Source organism: Pezoporus occidentalis, unplaced genomic scaffold (assembly GCF_034315485.1).
Source record: "Pezoporus occidentalis ecotype Australia unplaced genomic scaffold, CSIRO_AGI_Poc_V1 ctg178, whole genome shotgun sequence".
NCBI classification, from domain to species: Eukaryota; Metazoa; Chordata; class Aves; order Psittaciformes; family Psittacidae; genus Pezoporus; species Pezoporus occidentalis.
The window spans coordinates 667,893-686,572 of NW_026913618.1; the positions used below are offsets into that span (position 1 = coordinate 667,893).

Consider the following 18,680-nt stretch of genomic DNA (forward strand, 5'->3'; position numbering starts at 1 on the left):
CAAGAGACAGCAGAGCACAGCGTGTGTGTAAATGTTTGCTGGGAGCAACAGCAGCTTTCTGAGCGAGCTGAACACTGCTGAGATGCTGGAAATAAGCAGAAGTCAGCCTCCGAAGGACAAACCAGACTGGTTTGGGTTGGAAGAGACCTTAGGGACCACCTGGTTCCAAACCTGCCACGGGCAGGGACGCCTTCCACTAGACCAGGCTGCTTCCGCAGCCCCCATTTGCACTGGAGATGCTCATCCGCTCTGCAGGCTGCTGCCACATCAGACTAGGAACAAGCAGACAACCACGCACCCACTCCTGATGGCTTCATTTATAGAGCACCTTAGGGTAGATTTCTACGTTTACTATTTCATTCTCTGATCCTCCCCCTCTCCAAGATGTTTCTGATGACTGCCAGGTATTTGCGGACTTACTGCTCGATACCAGGAGCAAACTGCAGTCACCTTTGCTGCACACTGGCTTACACACCATGAAGAACTCCAGCCAGCGCGACAAGGTGAGGTGAGGGTCTGAAGTAACAGCAGTTACCATTTAAACTACAGTCTGGGACCACGCATACCGTGTGCAAGAGAGCTCCAAGCCTGCCTGGCGCACAGAAACAGTGCACCCTCGGGCAGCACCTCCCTGTACCACCTCAGACCACAGGAGCCAGCATCCTACCACCCACTTCAGAGCCAAACCCGCGGGTACGCCGCGGTTCACCGCCAGCCACCAGCAAAGCCTTCCTCAGAGCAATCCCTGCCGCTGCTCTCTCCCTGCCCGTGCCCAGCTCTCACTGCGAGTCTCATCACAGGGGATAGTTTACTGAAAACCTTTTATTGTAATCAAAAAGTGACAGAACAGGGCTGCGATGCTCTCTGCAAACCATCCCGCCGGGCCCGGGCCCGGGCCCCTCCGCCCGGCGATAAAACCCAACCCAGATGTGAAAGTCTTCACAGCACAGGGAACTCGCCCAAAGCAACCGCCAGTGGTGAAAAAGAAGATGCCCCAGCAAAACCTTTCATGTTACATGGTCACAACTCACAATTCTGTACAAAATGTTCACTTTTTATAAAGCTCTGATGTAAAAATCAAATAATCAAGCAGCAATAGTTTAAGTGCAGCACAGGGTCTTCCATGTCATTATTTACAACGCTTGAATTCGTTTACATTTTAACAAAATTTAATACAGATGACTTAGGAATTAAGTCATTTTTTTATCATCTGTCATTCTATGTCGTGACAGATTTCACTTTTTGGTCATCTTTCTCTTTATCTTTGCTCTTCTTCGATTTCTTCTTCTTGTGTTTGTGTTTTTGGCTCTTTTCCAATTCGGTTTCGTTGCCGAGGTGTTTCTTATGCTTCTTGTGTTTCTTATGCTTCTTGTGCTTCTTCTTCTCTTTCTTCTTCTTCTTCTTCTTGCTGTCCTGGCTCTCCCCGGAGCTGGCACTGCTGCTGTGGCTCCGAGTCTGACTCTCGGACGGGCTGTGGCTGCGGCTGCGGCTGACGCTGGGGCTGCTCTGACTTTGACTCCTGCTGGCTTCAGGCTGCTCAGCTGCGGGAGGAGCGGCCGCATCCTCCTTCACCTTCTCAACAGCCTTTTCTTTGGGCTCTTTTGGGTTCTTCACTGCAGCTTCCTCCTCTTTAGCAGACACGTTACTCTCACTGTCACTCTCGTTGTAGTCCGGGACGAACGCCGCCTCGTCAGTCTCTCGGGTCAGATCAGAGGAGAGCCGTGAGGAGCTGCTGACCTGAGGCTTGGGCTTGACAACGCCTTTATCGTTCTGTCCAGCCACGTTCTCTTTCTCATTCTTTGCCTCAGGTGATTCTTGTTTCACAGGTGGTTTGGTAACACTTGGCTCTTTATTGCTCTTTATTTCTGGGACGTGCTTCTCTTTCTCCTTCTCTTTCTCCTTTTCCTTTTCCTTTTCTTTCTCCTTTTCTTTTTCTTTCTCCTTTTCTTTTTCCTTTTCCTTTTCTTTTTCTTTCTCTTTCTCCTTTTCCTTTTCCTTTTCTTTTTCCTTTTCTTTTTCTTTTTCCTTTTCCTTTTCTTTTTCCTTTTCCTTCTCTTTCTCCTTCTCTTTCACTGAATTTTTATCCAGAGGTTTGTGTTCCTCTGATGTACGCTTGGACTCATGAGCAGCTTTGTGTTCAGACTGCTTCCGCTCACGTGAGGGACTGTAGCTGCTCCTTTTGGCCTCTCCAGTGCCCTTTTTGGACGGCTCTGCTCGCTCCTCTCTCGGTTTACTCTTCTGCGTGGATGCAGAGTCTCTGTTTCGAGAGGGGGAGTCTTTTCTCCTCGCTAGTTCACTCTTTTCATCTCTGCGTTTGGAACTAGAATGATCTCTGCTGCTATCATGCTCAGATTTCTTGTCTCGGTTGGGAGTGAAGTCCTTGGCAGTGGATCCACGGCCAGGATCGTGCTTCTCAGATCTGCCCTCCTTGGAAGACTGAGAAGTGGTTTTTCCATTTCCTTGCTCAGCTGCACGCTCCGAGTGGTCTTTTTCTGGCTGAGCACTGCTCTTTCTCTTCTCCAAAGTGTCCTTGTCTGACAACGAATGATCCCGCTCTTTGGCTTTGCCTTTTTCGCTCGACACAGAACTTTTTGAGCTCTTGGCATCATGCTGGGAGCTTTCATAACTCGCCTCTTTTGTAGATTTCTGTGCTTTCTCCAAAGGCTCTGTCTCTTTTTCACTGTGTTTTATGGGGTTTGCTGGCTTAGCACTCACATTTTTTATAACACTAGCAGGTTTTCCTATGCTTGTGGGCACCTGGGTAGATTTAATGTCTTCCTCTTCAGACTCAAAGTCATCTTTATCCCACTTTGACTGAGGGACCTGGATCATAATAATGACATCTTCAGCAGGGGCTGTTATATCATTATTATACTCCTCCATGGTCTTAATGACAGTTCGTTTGGTATCTGTCTTTTCTTCAGGCTTTCTGACGGGGCTTCCTCCAGTGGAACTAGTGCTAAGAGGAAAAAAGCAGGTATTAGTAACGGGTGAGATACACACACCACCATCTATGTGGCACTGTACACACAGCTTTTGTTTGAGCTCTCAATCTTCAGCATCTTTCCAAAAGACGTTCTATAAAACATCTCAGTGAGTGAGGATCTTGGTGAATCCACTGGCTAAGAGTATGAGCAATCAGGTCATTCAGCATCCTGCCCCTATGCATCTAATTAACAAAGACACAAGATCATCAGCTGGGGGGACTGTCTGATCTGGTAATTCCTTCATGTCCTATTTCTACCAAAGGCAGATAAATCAGATCTTCATTCTTGTTTCAATATCTAATTAAGCAATTATGGAGAGGTGACTATAGAGAACCAAAGCTCTGTCCTCATGCTCCAGTGCTCTTTACAGGACCTTGAAATGTTTAAAATGCACAATACTGCCTGGCACAGACACATCTGTTTTCCTTGCCTTTTGAAATAAGCTGGGCTTGAAGGAAAACAGAGGGGACACCTCAGTCAACATGTGATGAATAAGAGGGGGAAAGAAAGTCCTAGAAGTCAGGGTCAAACACATCCCCAATGAATTAACCTTACCAGCTTTCCACTTCTTCAATAAAACTTGATTTTGATCCAAGAATAGCTTGAGAGGAAGGATTATTAACTCATTCAGCATGGATTTAGCTGTTAGTTCAGTAGTCACTGTACACAACCATGCACATTTTGGGAGCGGAGGAAGAAAGAAAGAATAGGAAAAGGAACACAGAAGTACCTGGTGTAGTCTACAAGAGTAGAACTAGATGCATCAGCTGCTGTTACTTTTCTCCTCACTTTCCCCTTGGTTTTCTCTTGTTTCACTTTGCTGCTGCTCGGCTCAGGTTTCTCCACAGGCTCTTTTGCAGGTGGCACATTCTCTCCACTCACAATCTTCTTCCCGGTTTCTCGGTTCAGTTTAATCTTTTTGGCAGGGTTGTTGAGAAAAGCAGATTTGTCCTTGTCTGGAGTTTTCTCTCCTTTCTCACCATCGGGCTCGGCCTTCCCCTTTGGCGACGTTTTCGATTCTGCAGTTTCTGGTTTTGAGGCCTTTGTGGAAGCGGCTTCATGCTCTTTATCAACCTTTTCCTCTGCTTTTCTTTTTCTTTTTTCAGGTTTTGCATCAGAGGGTTTGCCTTTTTCTGCAGGTTTTTTTGTCTTCTCCTCTTTGGTGGAGGGCTTCTCCGACTTGGCTTCTTTTGGATGGTCTTTCTTTGCCTTCTCCTCCTTGGCTGGTCTGGTTTCTGGGTGATCTTTTGCCCCTTTAGGGTGAACTTTCCGTGGGGTACCAAGAGCCTTCTCGTCCTTTTGAGAGGAAGATGCTTTAACACTGTCTGTCTTTGGCAACTCCTCCTTCACCTTCTTCACGGGAGGCTCTGTTCGAGGAGATTTTTCCCGGTCAGGGTCCACCTTCTCTTGGGAAGCTTTGCCTGGCTTCGCTGCGCTGTCCTTCTTAGGAGGAACGGCCGCATCTGCTTTCCGCTTTGTCTTGTCAGTCTTTGCTTTCGGTTTATCCTTCTCTTTTTTCTCCTTTTCAGACACAGGTTTGAAAGCAATGGAATCCGCTTCCATGGGCTCATCTCTCACAGGAGTGGCATCGTCTCTGCTTGGAAGTATGAACAGGGAATCTGTTTTAACATCTTCTGTTGCAACTGCCTCTCTTGGTTTTCTTGTACTTTCCAACATCTCAGTACTAGCAAATCCTTCATTCTCATCTCCTTTCCTTCTCTTCCGGTGTTTTTTATGCTTATTTCCCTTGCCATCTCCCAGTGGATTTTCTACCTCCTTCTCTTTTGATTTTGTAGGATCTTTGACACCATGGCTCTCTCTTCCAGAGGGTTTTTCGGGATAATTTCCAGCTATACTACGATTGCGGTGGCTCTGCCCACCAGGATAATCCTCCCTACGCCCCCGAGCATAGGGAGAGTTCTCCCTCCTGGTCCCGGGGGCACCAAACCTCTCTGGAGAAAAGTTTTCCCTGCTGACAGGAGGCCGAGGTTGAGCACCAACAGCGTAGCCCTTGTAAAACTTCTCGTACCACTCTCTGTAGTTCCTTTCCCATTCTCTGTATCTTTCCTTCTCAAACGGGTCTCTGAAGTCCACAGATCTGCCATAATACGCTTTCATATCGTATGGTGGAACTTCTCTGTATCTGTTAAAATACTCCCTTTCTCCCTCCCCCTGAGGTACAGTTCGTTTAGTGGGAGACTGGCCTCGAAACACTGGAGACCTCGATCGTGAGTGGTACCTTCTGTACGGGGGTGACCTTGACCTGGAGCGGTGGTACCCGTGAGACCGGGATCGAGACCGATAGTTCCGACTCTTCCCTTTGCCCCTCCTCTGGTACGGTGGGGATCGCGAGTAGGAACGAGAGTGAGAACGGCTGAACGAGCGGGAGTAGGAGCGAGAGCGGGAAGAACCTGATCTTGACTTGGAGTAGGTGTAGGAGCTCCTAGAGTAAGATGAAGCACTATAGGGAGACTTGGACCTTAAAAGAAAACACAACACAAGAAAATAAATGAAGTTAATTCAAACCAGTTGTGCTCCCCTGGTTTTTATTTCCCAAATTTGGTCTGGTTTTTTTCTCTTCAAATGCTTATGTCAAAGCTTCTTTCAGCTGCTGACATAATGCTACTGCAAACTGAAAAACTTGATAACATGTAAAGTTTCTGCTTACAAGACAGAACAGCTGCTGCTTTGTTAGTGTAAAACATACAGGAAGGGTAAGTCTATTTCCACTCACTTCTATCACAGGAGCTACCAGCACTAGGGATTGATTTAAGGTGGTGTGTACTGGCCTCTACTGGTATGCGAACACGCACATTTTCCACTACTCGGCTACTACATGCAATGCAAATCATTTTTGCTGCAGTAAAATGCAAAAAGAGCAAGTCTTAATGGCTACAGTGCAGTATCAAACACCCAGAAAACACAGTTTAGCCTGCAGACAGCAAAGCTCAGTGTTAAAGGCCAGCTCAGTCTGTTCAACCTCACTGCTTACTTGTCAGTTAGTGCTGCGATCTTACATACAGGACTACTTAATCCACACCTCCAGCCAGATCTCTTGGAGACTTTTGCACATCTCCCACTCTAACCGAGGTTAGTGACCACACTGCAAGAAAAATCCTATCTAAAAGCTTCTAAACTCAGCCTCTAGCAACATGACTCAGTGCCTAGGAAAGATACTGACAGCATTAATAATGGAGAGCTATTCAGACTCCTGCCCAAGTCACTCTGGAGACAGAACACATCAGCTGCCCTCAGTGTTTCCATCACAAGTTTTTCTTTATATTTCTTAAGAGTCATTTCACATCATTCCACATTTGTTCATTATCATCATTCCTCATCTCCAAGTCCTTCACCAAGATTTCTCTATAAGCATGTCTGATCTTTTAAATCCAAAGAAAAATTTAACATTGTCAACAAACCACCAGCCTGCAGTCCAGGTTAACATCTCTCCGGGTTGCCACATGAGATAAACAGAGGAAATGAAGACAATTTCTCTCACTTATCTCCTCCAAAGTGCTTTGAGGTAATGGTTATAATCAGAGTAGGGAGACGCAGAGAATCCAGTCATTATCCCTGTCCAGTCTCTGGCCTCCTCACGCTGTCCGGAGGGCAAGGATGTCACTGCAGAGACACTGTATAAGAGAGCCCTGCTCCTTGACAGCTACTGCTCAATTCTAACTATCAGTCCACTAATCACTGCCGTAACCTAGTAAGCTAAGCGAGCTAGTAACCTGCACATGGAACTCCTATCCCTGCTAATCCCCTGAATCATCCAATCCATCTAACGACAGAGGTGGAGTGAACTCCTCCTGATTCTTCTAGACAATCTGCTTCTCCATTACGGACATGTAAAGCAGTTACCTGGAAAACGAACGCCTACGCTCCTTTTGAATCTTTTTATATTCCATCAATTCCTTAGCAAAATCATTTGTAAACTCATCAAGTTTGGACTTTTTCTTTTCCCTGTTAAAATAAGTTTGACCTTTATTACAATTATAGTTTGACCTTTATTACAAAAAGACATCAAGAAACAAAACATGGCCAATATGAGAAAATGTATACTGCATGCAACGCAACAGGTGAACATCCTATTTAAGCAAAAACAGTTGAGAATTCCTACACGTTTTAGGGAAAGTTTTAGAATTACATTTGTCTGGTTTAGCTTTGCATGTTTACCATCTGCAATGGAAAAGTATACTGGAAGAAACACTATGTCATTTTTGCTTATCTCAGATGCACTTTAGTGTAACTGTGGTCTGATACACTACCGAAATACAACGAGAAAAAGCAATGCAACATCAGCGAGCCAAATACTTACTCCTCTTTAAGTCTCCGTTGCTCTCTGTAAAACTCCTCCCTAGATAAGGGAGGTGCTTGTGTCGTTGGAATGGTATTGGAATGAGCCGTTGGTACTGCTGTTGGTACCCATGCTGATGACATGTTTGCAGGAGCTGGGGGATATCCTGGAGGGGGGACAGTGTACCCAGCGGATGGAGGCTGCCCAGGTGGAAACTGAGGAGGAAACTGTGGTGGTGGTACCCCAGGAGGAAGAGGAAGTGCATGTGGTGGTGGAGGATACAAGGGAGGTGGAGGCACAGGCACAAAGACTGGTGCTGATGCTGGTAGTGATGGGGCCTGAGTCCTTTGGGCACGGTCACCATGCAGGCGTCCTCGATTTGAACTTCTAAAGAAATCCAAAAACTCATGTCACTGTTTGTCACACCCTGCCCTGGTTTCAAAGAGGAAAGCGAATGAAGCGGGAGCATGGTGGCGAGCACTTCTTGCTCTCAACTGATGCATTTGTCTCCCTGTTTTCTGTTCATTTGAGACCACAGCTATTTCTTGATCCTCATACTTGCCTTCCACATCCTCACCCCCAGCAGCTCCCTCAGTCTTCTCTCCTTACACTCAGCCTTCCGACTGGGGATGGTGCTGCCCATGCTTAAGAGGCTCCCATCTCCCACGCACCCAGTGCCCACTGCTCCTCTGGCACTCCTTGAGGCACTTCACACTTCTGATCTTCACAGTACTGCACAAACATAAACTGATCTTCTCTCAAACTTCTTCTAACTTGTCCCACCTACGCTTCCTACAGTGTTGCCTCGTGGTGATGAATTTGGCCTGTTCTTGTACCTGAACTCTTATTTTCTTGTTTACTAAATATGAGATTTTAGGCAATCTGTGGAATGGATCCTGGGTTTTGTTCGGATTGATCTTAAGACTCTATAAATGCAACGCACCCTTACAATCCATCTGTAACATTATATATATGTATGCACACCAAAAGGACTAACTTGACACTGCGATAGCATATAGTACAGATCCCCCTCTCTGCAACTGAGAGGGGACAGCCTGGCTGTTTGAGATGACTAAATCAGAGAAATTGAAAACACTGTTGATTCTTCCAATCATTTGCTCAGTCAGCATCAACTAAGTTGCTGAAGAATGTTGGAGGCTGATTTCTATTAGGCTATCAATTTCTTCAGCCCTATTCAGCCAGTGATCAAACAGGTGGCCTTCCATTGATCTTTACATTAGACTTGATTTTTATATGCAATTATGGTTTCCTCAAAGAGAGTTCATTTTTCAGAGTCCTCTCTTCAATTATGGACTGGAGTTTCATGTTACATGACCTTTCTGCACGCACAGATCCCCTTTGTTAAAGGTAATTCAAATTAAGCCATTGAAAAATTAATTACCACTTGTATTCTGCACAGCTCTGTGTGTGTAGTTTCATTATAAATCAGCAGATGTGTAACACATGTACCATGTGTTACATGGTACAGCCTAATTTAACAGCTTACAAGTAGTAGCAATATATAGAATTTGTGTAGGACACTTACAGTTCCCAGCCTGGTCTGCCGCCTGCTGAGCGAATGGCTCCAGCTCTCATGGGATGACCTTTGGGAGTGGAAAGAAGAAAAAGAAAAACCTCTCAACCATTCAGTTTATCTAAATATGGTATTTCAGAAGAAATTCTGAAGTTATCGTTACTTACCAGTTGTGGGTATGGATTGTCCTTGAGGGCCCAGAAGACTTGGTAATGCTGGCTGTCTTAGTACAGGAACCTGATAGCCCTTGGAAAGAAAAGCAAACAGCTAGGAAATGAGCTCTACTGAAGCCCAACAACCACTGCTTATGTTGAAATAAAATTTACCTTCTCTTCCAACAGACTGGTGATTGACAGGGGGGAAGATTTAGAAAGCTCAGCAGCAGTCACCAGAGCAGCAGGAGGTATAACAGTATCATCACTACAAAACAACAGATTAGGTTATTCAAACAGTGTTTTGAAGTGCTACTGGAAATACAAAGCCCAGGTGAGGAAAGGCTGGCTGCTGTAAATAGAGAAAAAAGTAAAATATAATCTTCCCCAGATTGACAAATGTGAGGTTGGCAGATTCCAAAGGAAGCACTGACAAGAGATCAGTCTGGGCTCCTGGTATTCAAAGAGCTCACTCAAAAAACGTCTTATAAAGCAGGCTGCACATGAACGGATCAGAGTTTTGGAAGATGCAGGAACTGAAATGCTATTAGGAAATGTGCATGTGCTAGTTCAGAGGCTGCCTTAGAGGTCCTGCTGAACTGTGACCCTCAGTGCTGAGCTGAGCCTGGCAGTCTTGTAGACAGAGCAGCTATTTGCATACAGGGCATAAAGCTGGAAGGATGTAAGCCCTGAACTATAGCCCAGATCTTTAATGCATTTTCATGACTTCACTGGGTTGCAAAATTAGACTGTCGTGTTTACAAATACGTCAAATCTATAGTGTTTCAGTTTCATTATGCATCACTGACTACACTCTGTATGACTAAGGATGACTCTAACTTATCCTATTAGTGATTCTTTAATTGTGTTTAATTTTTATATGTACAAAAAGTTTTCTGAAAAGCATCCTCAATTTTAGTCTTCCTGCTTTTATCACTACCAGAGTTTTAGTTGAAAGAAATTGATGCACTGCAAGGTTTGGCATAACTCCTTATAGCCAATTGCTAGCCATTTAAAAATCAGTTACCAATTGTATTCCCCGCAGCTCTCTGTGCACGCTTATTTGATTATCGATCAGCTGTTGTGTAAGTCATACCTTACAGCCTAGGTTGCAAGTAGTTATATACTGAATTTCTATAGCGTACTTACAGTCCACAGCTTGTTCTGGCACCTGGTAAAAACAAAAGAAAGAACTGCCCACAGGACCTTTTGGAGAGGGGATTACACACAAATCACTGGCTGAGAAAAAAAGCCCATTCAGCTTATCTGAAGGTAATTTTTTTAACAGAAGCTCTAAAGCTGTCATTACTTACCAGTTGTGGGTACTGATTGCCCTTGGCAGCCCAGAAGACTTGGTAGTGCTAGTTGTCTTCGTACAGGAACTTGACAGCCCTTGTGAATAAATGCAAACAGCTGGAAAACAAGCTCTACTGAAATCCTGGAGTCACTGCACATGTGGAAATAAAGCTTACCTTCTCTTCCAACAACCTGCTGATTGACAGAGAGGAAGATTGAGGCAGTTCAGCGGCAGTCACCAAAGCAGCAGGAGGGATACCTGGCGTGAGTGGTGCTGGAGGTGGTGGCTCCGGCTGCTGCTGCTGAATCTGCTTACGGAGCCTTTTTGTGTAGCCAGCTCCATTTCTGAAGGTGTTCACAGCCTAGAGGCAGAGGAACATTTTATAAAGGTAATCTGAAACTTCAGCAGATACACCAACAAAACCTCCACGGAGTAAAATTACTTGCGTATTCCTGGAAATGCAATCCAAGGCATTCAACCACAGCTACATAAACACACCACATTAAACACTCATGTCAATCATGGTTAACTCAGGGTATCTGTATTTAAAATACTTCAGTGTTAACACCGAATTTGAAAGTGAGGTGACTGTGTTAAACAGAAGTGTGGCCTGAATTTGCCAGATGGTCTCTAAAGAGCTGTCAGAGATAAATGTGCTTGAAAAGTACATTTAGCCTTTTTCAATTTGGCCTTGCTTAAGGCTAAATTAACATTACAGTAATATTGTCTTCTCTCTCAGCTCCTTACAAGCTCTTTGTACGATTGATGTAAAAGTCATCACACTACCTGGCGTAGGCTCTGGTTGGCAACTAAAGCATCAGGAGAAACATCTGTCTGATGACACGCTGGGCATGTGTATTCCTCAGACTCCAGCAACGCCGTTCTAATACCTGTGCATAATTAGTATCATCACAATACAACAGTTTTCAGCCAAACTAAGGAAAGTTGTTGGGTCTAATCAAAACACGTATATGATTCATGGGTGAATGTGGTCTTGAGTGTACAGCATGAAGCTACAAATGTTCAAGAGTGTAAAAAATTTCTAGTACGCAGCAAATAGTTACACAGTTTTGACATTTCACTGTTGTAATATTTGAAGATGGAGTGTAGGCTGTGTCTTCATGATTCAACTCATCCTTTTTCCACTGTCCACTACAGCAAGAAGTCGTTGACCCCAAAGTTAATGAACAAAGTGCATCTCAAAAACAAGCGTTGGTAGGCCTGAGTTCTGAAGGTTTGAACCAGCTCTCCCGTGGAGAAGAATGCGGATTAAATGCCTAACTATCCGTCTGTTGCAGACCACAGTCAGTCACCAGAGATGGCTGTATAATTTTGTATGAGAGAAAGGGCTGTGGACAAATATTTGATAGCTAATACTGTAATCACCTGCACAGCTAGGCACTCCTCTGCATGTAAAGAGGATGTAACCGGATCTGTAGAAAGAGAAGCAAGTTTTCTGCCTTTTGGTTTTTGTTTTTTTACTTTATACGAGATGAGTCCTTTCCTAGTCAGGGTATACTTAGGTTTTCATTAGAACAGGTAACAAAGCAATTTTGTTATCTGCTGTTTTTGCTTTCAGAAGATCAGATGTGATGTTTTCAATTAACAACATGGGAATAACACTTACATTCGTCACAATAACTGCTTCCACAGCAGGGAAGAATAGCTGCATCAGTCATTATATCTTTACAAATGAGACATAACAGCTCATCCGGAGCAGGACCGTCAGAAGAGGAGGAGGATGGCTCCTTTGGTAAAAATGGAGGTCTTTCCCTCTTTCCTCTAGCATAAGCTTCCCTGAAGGGCGTGTGGGGAAGGAAAAAGAACAAATTTAAAGATGGGTAAAGGAATACTTTTCCAAGCCTTGCATTTTATCAAAAGAAGATACTAGACAGAATTCTTCTCACTCCACACTAGCCTTCTGAACTGTAGGCACTGACCTGAAACTACTTTCCTATAGCCGTAACTCTGTAAAATAAAAACTCGGAGGCGGATGAAATCTCAATCCAACAGCTATTGGTTAAATTTTTGTAAGAAACGTTTGAAACATAAACCAGAAGCAAAATGACCTCTCAAAGAGAACGAGTCCCCTGTCACCACTACTGAAGCTTTTTGCAGAAATACAGATCCTTGGTGCACCACAACCTGAACCAGCTTCCAGGGGCATGACAAATATGAATGACCACCCTCTTTTCAGATGAGCAAGTATCACAGGTTTTAAGGTTAAAATGCAATGACTGCACTTCCTCTCCCACAATTACAGATGCAGTCCAACTTGGTTGCATGGCCACTCAGATGTTTACGCATGCTTTCTCTCATTTGCTTTTTGGTCAGTCCAATTAATTCCATACTTACGCATTAATAATCGGTATTGCATATTTTCCAGTGTTTGTCAGCATTGCACCCTTTGTGTTGGGATCTTTCACCTCTATCATGAAACTCCTTGGAATTCCTGTGCTCCTCTTCAGTCTGGGAACAGACTCAACATTTTTGTCCTGTTAAGCAAAGAAATGCAGACATACCTCATCTTAAGACCTACACTTAAAATGACGGTTCAGTGATGACTGTAAGAAGCAAAAGCCTTTAAATCCTCTCCTTCTACCCAGCGTGAAGGTTGTTCAACTGAAACACTTCTTTTCCTAGGGTGTTCCTAAGTCACCTATCGTTCCTAAGCCACCTATCGTTCCTAAGAAGCTAAGAAGCTTCTCAGGGAAGTGGTGGAATCACTGTTCCCTGAAGTGTTCAAAAGAACACGTACGTGAGGCCCTTAGTGACATGATTCGTGATGGATTTGGCAGTCCTGAAGTATCAGTTGGACTTGATGCATCCCTTCCAACCTAGGTGGTTCTCTGATTCTGTGAAAGGCTTAAGCAGAGTTTTGATCTGAGTCGACATTCTTTGGCTTAACAACAGGTTTCTTAAGGGTGAAATATCCCTTACCTCATGATGCACTGGGAGAAGAGACACAAACCTGCCTCCCTCCCCCCCAGAAGCACAGTTCAGAGGGAAAGCTTAAGTCAGGGTCAGCCACTGGAGAAACATCTATTCACCAGCTATAGATGAAGCTTGAATTCATACCTCACGCGTGACCAATGTTAAAGGGCATGAACACTCAACCAGAGACTTGTGTCAGTAAAACACACAAATATTCAATAGATGGGGTCAACAGAAACATCTTGGTTTCGTACAAAATCCTGAAAACGTGAACCGTCATTAAAAAGAGTTAAAACAGAAACATTTCCAGGAATATTGAAATACACCAAAATATGCATGTAAATTCACAGACAAAAAGATCTATGGACTTATTTCAGGTCTGTGGCTTAGAAAAAAGAAAAAATTACATTTATAATCCCGGCTTTCCCTTGAACTTTGAAGGGCTTTTCAGCATTGCCACGTAACCTCTGTATTTCACCTCAAGAGAAACAGTTCTTAATACGATTATTCCTCTATTTGTTACTTGACTCCCAAGGTCAGAAATTAAACAAGGTCAGAAAGTAACACCGGAAGTCCCCAAAATCTTACCCCATTTCTTGGGCAGTCCTTTCTGTAGTGGCCAGGTTTTCCGCAGCAAAAGCAAACATATGATGGTGGAGGTGTACCCAAGGGCTTCTTCGTGTGACTAAAAAGGTTTCAGGAAGAAAAAGGTATGCATGTGTCTCTCCTGTTAAAACAAACATCTACACAATTTTTCCATAATCATCAAAGAACTGATTTGACATTATCAACACTTACTTGACTGGACCATATTCACGGAAAGACTGTATCATCATGGCTTTTATTTTATCTTCTTCAGAAGCATTGGCTTCAGCCAGGTTGGCAGTCTGTTTAACACGGAATTATTTGACACACACGTTAGAAACACAGGCAAGCTCACCCAGCCAAAGACAACACCGCTTGCTCACATAGACTTGTGTAACCGATCCACTTTTCTTCCAAGTGGATTCAGCCAAGTGGTGAGTAAAAGAAATGACACTAGCAGCAGTTTTCAACTGGTTTTGAAGCTCCAGCCCATTTGAAGGAGAAGACAGCTACTGTGCATTTAATTGAGAAAGATTTCTGCAAGTTATATTATTTACACTTTGCAGCACTAAAAAGAACACACAATGTTAGTGTCAGGCCTGTAGTTTTTGCTTGCTGAAATTCAGCATCAGACACAAAAGCACTGAAAGGAATCTTTCTGACCCCTCAGCAAGACACAAGGTTCTTTTCAGTAGAAATGTGACCATCGTGTCCTGTAGGCAATCCAAACTGCATTTCCCCCCCTACTCACTTCTTCCTACTGAGGGACTTAACTACAGAGAGCACAACCTGCAGGCTTTTCCAGGGGACTGTGTCCTTTTAATGGACATATTGTAATACCACCCATGTGCAGAACTAGATCTTGAAGCCAGCTGATTTTTCTGATGTTTTTATTACACACTAGTCCATACACAAGAAAGGTCTAAGGGAGTGACTGTAAATGATCTGGACCAAAATTCAACTATGGCATTTACTGCACTGTAATAATAAAACCAAAAATATTTCACAGCACACTGCCCCTGTGCTAAGCCAGCCTGAATAATGTGTTTCGAGTAAGTAACAGGTTTGAGCTGCTTTTATGTGTTGTTCATGCGTTTCTCAAAAGATTCAATGTGCGCACCACTTGGACAGTTTTTCGCATTTGAGAGTAAAACTTCACATGGGTTTACAGAACAAAGGACACATGCAGCGACAGCCAAAGGCACAAAATTTCATTTCTTCAGTGAGAGAGGGAAGATGCTGCCGGTGGGGAGCCCTCTCGTTCTTAGAAATGAACTCCTGCCTCTCTTCTTAGGAGAAAGAACTAGCTCCCATCTTTTTCATTTAATTGCCTACCATTACGCTTTTTCACAAAGGGCAGTCATTAGTGTCTTGCCAAAGTTACACAGTGTTGAGCCAAAAGAGCAAGCAGTTCCATCCCAAAACATGGCATTACAACAGTTCCAGAAGGTCACAGCTGCTAGTTTATGCCACACATACACATTGGTATATTCCTATGAACAATGAGGTACATTTACACAATTTACACAGTCTGCGTTCAAACAAATTAGATCGGGTTGTCCACTGTCTACTACAGCTTATGGAATTGTGCAGCATTCCAACAATGGCTCTGTAACTGGAATGACTAGGAATTCAGAAATAAGCCATGCAATTGTCCATGTTATTGTGGCTGTTGCAGCCCCCCTGCAATGTCCGGAACTTACAGCCAATTAAATTCTTCTGCAAAAATTGTGTTAGTTTCCAACGCAAAATAAACCAAAGGTATGAAAAACGGTAAAGAGCTTCTGAAGGGCTTCTTCTTTGTGTCTTGAGGATGAGTAACACTGCAACATTATGCTGAGGCTGATAAGGCACTCCCCTTCTATCTTCCCAAACTGGGAACTACTCTTTACAGGATAGTATCAAAATATACACACATTTTAAAGTTAAAATGAATACTTCAAATTATTAAGGATTAAGCTAAAGCTTTGTTCTGATTACAACAGTTATCCAGCTATAGAGCACAGTAGAGATTTAGAAATAAGAAACAAACACTTTTCTTTAAAGTATTTGACAAGAATATATATATATATATATACCTTAGTAAGCTGGGCCAGAGAAATAGATGCAGAAGAGTCATCAATCTGTTCACAAAAAATTAAACACATATTCAAGTTCTACAATCAAAACATGACAACAGTTAACCTCTACTGTAGTCTGAAAGGCTGCCCTACACCCACTGAGTGGTCCCTGAAGAGGCATTTCCAACCCAGTGTCAATTGTATTTGTTCAAAACAAAGTCCAAACATATGGCAGCTTAAGGGCTCCTATGTGGTTAATGATAAGGAACTAAAATAATCAAGCCCACCTGAGATGGACTTATTGCTCCAGAGTATCTCACAGAGGGACCCTCCCAAATGCTCACAGGGACTTAGGAGTCAAAGGGGGAAGGAAACTGTCAGTTTTCAGTTAAAAAGGGCTTAAAAGTATCACTGCAGGAAGCTTCAGCGGAGTTGTCAGTTAATCAGTTACAAATGCACATGGTTATGCTTTTATGAACCCAGAACAGCTGCTGTCAGAATGAAGCAAGAGCCCTGAACCATGAACTCTGCCTCTCCTGTCGGTAAGTTTAAAAATGCCAAACTCGGACCCCACCAAACCCAACTAAAACCACCGATCCAAAGCATCAGTCCTAACAGTACCCCACCACTTTGCCTAGAAGAAAACAACTGCTGAAACTGTATTTAAATAAATAAATGTGTTTATCATGACAGAGTAGCCTATAAAAACTGAGAGAGCTCCTTTTCATTGTATATTATTAGACCACACTATCCAAATTAACTTGGGAAGTGAGAATTTAGTATTTCCTTGCTACCCAACAGAACTCAGGACTAAATGAACAAAGGCAGAAAGTGCACACTCTTGATATTGAGAACACGGATTCAGAGCACAGACCTGTATTTTTCTCTCCAATGGAACTACACTGCTCCCTTCCAGCTACCTACAGCTACAGCTTGTAGGAATGAAGTCCCAGGCCACTAGTTGGGAATTGGCCACAGTGTTTGCTGAGCACTAAACACTGGAGCACTTTTTCCACAAGTAAAAAGGGACACTCTTCTCCCTGGTCCACTATGTTGAATGATATTATGCCACAAGCTGCAGTTAAGCTTAAGTCATTACCAGGAAGACACTCGAATCACTGCTTATTGTGTCTTAAGTTGTTCAAAACCACCGAATAAAATGTCACAATGAAAACTGAACAGCTCTCCTCACAAGGCCACTGAATTGGAGAAAGCTCCTGTCCTTCCCTACACTAGGTAAAAAAGAGCTGAAGGACCAGTTTTAGCAGACTGGGGAAAAAATACCTCAAGTCCATTAATCATTCCTTCTCTACACGTCTAGGAGAGCACATACAACATTATTGCATTACTAACTATAAGCTCTTAAACTGTGCATTTGGAGAGGAACATGCAGATCTGGAAAGAGAGACCTTCTTTCCATTGCAAGTCTTACCAAAGACAGACTGAACTGTCCTCCTTTTGAGAACATTTTGTACCTAGCTCTGTTAAAGGGAAGTCTGATCAAGGATACGGTAGCTTCACACTCCATACACCACTCTTTTTTACATGTGGGAAAACAGGCCCGTGTTCTCTCATGGCAAGCACAACCACTGCCATTCCATGGTTTTCCAGAAGGAAACAAGGGATTAGGGAAGCTCCCTGTTGGAGCCTGGTGTTAAGTGGTCTAGGATTGACCAGTAATCAAAACAGACCAGTTAGTAAACTGGGTTTTTTTAGGAAGCAGTTATTAGATGGCCTGCAGGCAACAGTCCAACTCATTAAAGGAGGCAGCAGCACTCCTTTCTACTCAGGAGATACCAAAACCAGCATAGATAATCAATGGACTATGTGGTATGTTTGCCCAAGAGCCACCTTCCAATGACCCTATGTTCCTGTGTCTATTCTCACCTTTAAATTTCTGCCAGTCCCTCCACTCAGTCCAGCATAAACAACATCTCCATGATACCTGCATACAACCCAGAGATAAAACTGCAGAAGAACTAGGGAGGGGACACAGGCAACCCCCCTCCCAAACCATACTCAACAGTCAGTGTACCAATTCCCATTCCACAGAAAGACTAAGCAGAAACTAATGCAAAGCAAGTGGGACAGGGGACAGAAAATGGGAGGAAAAGGCTGATCTCACTGCTGGAGTGCTACATTTAAATCACAGTGGTTTCCTAATCCCCATTAGTTTGGCTGAACTAAAAATCCAGCCAGGAAGGGTCACACTTGTGCCTGATGGCATTAAACCAGCAGGCAGGATGCTGCACTTCTGCAGCCTCTAAGGGCAAGCATCAACTGGAGATCCCTGCAATTCCTGAAATGGGAAGACTAAACTAAAAAGGATCCATCTTCTTGCTCTGACTGTATTAAGAGTAGGACAGCAGCACAACTTTGGGTGTAGAATGACAGCTAACCTAAGAGCAAGAAACAGAGTTTGGCTTCGTGCATTCTTAAAAAAAAAATAAAAATCTTAACTCATTTCCATTTTGCTGCTTTACCCTTCAACAAGAATTGGCAAGTTTTCCAGGGGTTTACTCCTGCCACACTAAGATTCAGGTTCTGCTTTCAAATACAGACAGAAATACGTGTATGAAAAACAAACCCCAAACCCCAATGAACAAACCCCCATGCTTCAGACCAGGCCCCGAGTTAGCTTTAACAGTGCTCAGTGCATCTCCACCACCAGAAGCACCTGAGACTGCAGTGCTTTTACAGTAAGAGACAGGACTTAAGAGTGATGTGAGGCTTCCACCCTCCCTATGCTACCCACAACCCAGTCCAGGTACAGCCAGAGCAAACAGAAGGGAATGGTTTGCTCTTTCATTCACTTCAATTATTTCTAACTAACA

The 18,680-nt window shown here is 43.6% G+C and overlaps 2 protein-coding genes across 6 annotated transcripts in view; both read right to left on the reverse strand.

The window, feature by feature from the left end:
• Window positions 1-804: 804 nt before the first annotated feature.
• LOC134161688 (E3 ubiquitin-protein ligase RBBP6-like) lies at window positions 805-9,566 on the reverse strand. 3 transcript variants are annotated; one of them, XM_062614756.1, is made up of 7 exons: window positions 9,145-9,566; window positions 8,986-9,064; window positions 8,831-8,888; window positions 7,306-7,671; window positions 6,849-6,950; window positions 3,718-5,466; window positions 805-2,959 (listed from the first exon to the last, which is right to left on the reverse strand). In XM_062614756.1, exons 3-7 carry the CDS (start codon window positions 8,878-8,880, stop codon window positions 1,219-1,221), a joined length of 4,008 nt encoding a protein of 1,335 aa, XP_062470740.1. In that variant the 5' UTR covers window positions 8,881-8,888; window positions 8,986-9,064; window positions 9,145-9,566; the 3' UTR covers window positions 805-1,218. The 3 variants fall into 3 exon arrangements, with proteins under 3 accessions (XP_062470740.1, XP_062470741.1, XP_062470742.1); XM_062614757.1 differs by lacking the exon at window positions 6,849-6,950 and having other exon boundaries at window positions 9,145-9,565; XM_062614758.1 differs by lacking the exons at window positions 6,849-6,950; window positions 7,306-7,671 and having other exon boundaries at window positions 9,145-9,562.
• A 652-nt stretch (window positions 9,567-10,218) lies between these two features.
• LOC134161691 (E3 ubiquitin-protein ligase RBBP6-like) overlaps window positions 10,219-18,680 on the reverse strand; it is a 150,199-nt gene continuing 141,737 nt past the window's right edge. For 2 of the 3 annotated variants that reach the window (XM_062614766.1, XM_062614765.1), the window contains exons 2-9: window positions 15,865-15,909; window positions 14,000-14,088; window positions 13,790-13,886; window positions 12,623-12,762; window positions 11,895-12,064; window positions 11,054-11,157; window positions 10,443-10,628; window positions 10,219-10,362 (exon numbers count right to left, since the gene is read on the reverse strand). In XM_062614766.1, coding sequence (XP_062470750.1) covers window positions 10,276-10,362; window positions 10,443-10,628; window positions 11,054-11,157; window positions 11,895-12,064; window positions 12,623-12,762; window positions 13,790-13,886; window positions 14,000-14,037 — 822 coding nt within the window. In that variant the 5' untranslated portion in view covers window positions 14,038-14,088; window positions 15,865-15,909 and the 3' untranslated portion in view covers window positions 10,219-10,275. Of the gene's footprint in view, window positions 10,363-10,442; window positions 10,629-11,053; window positions 11,158-11,894; window positions 12,065-12,622; window positions 12,763-13,789; window positions 13,887-13,999; window positions 14,089-15,864; window positions 18,650-18,680 lie in introns of those variants that run through there. The other variant, XM_062614764.1, reaches the window with a different exon arrangement.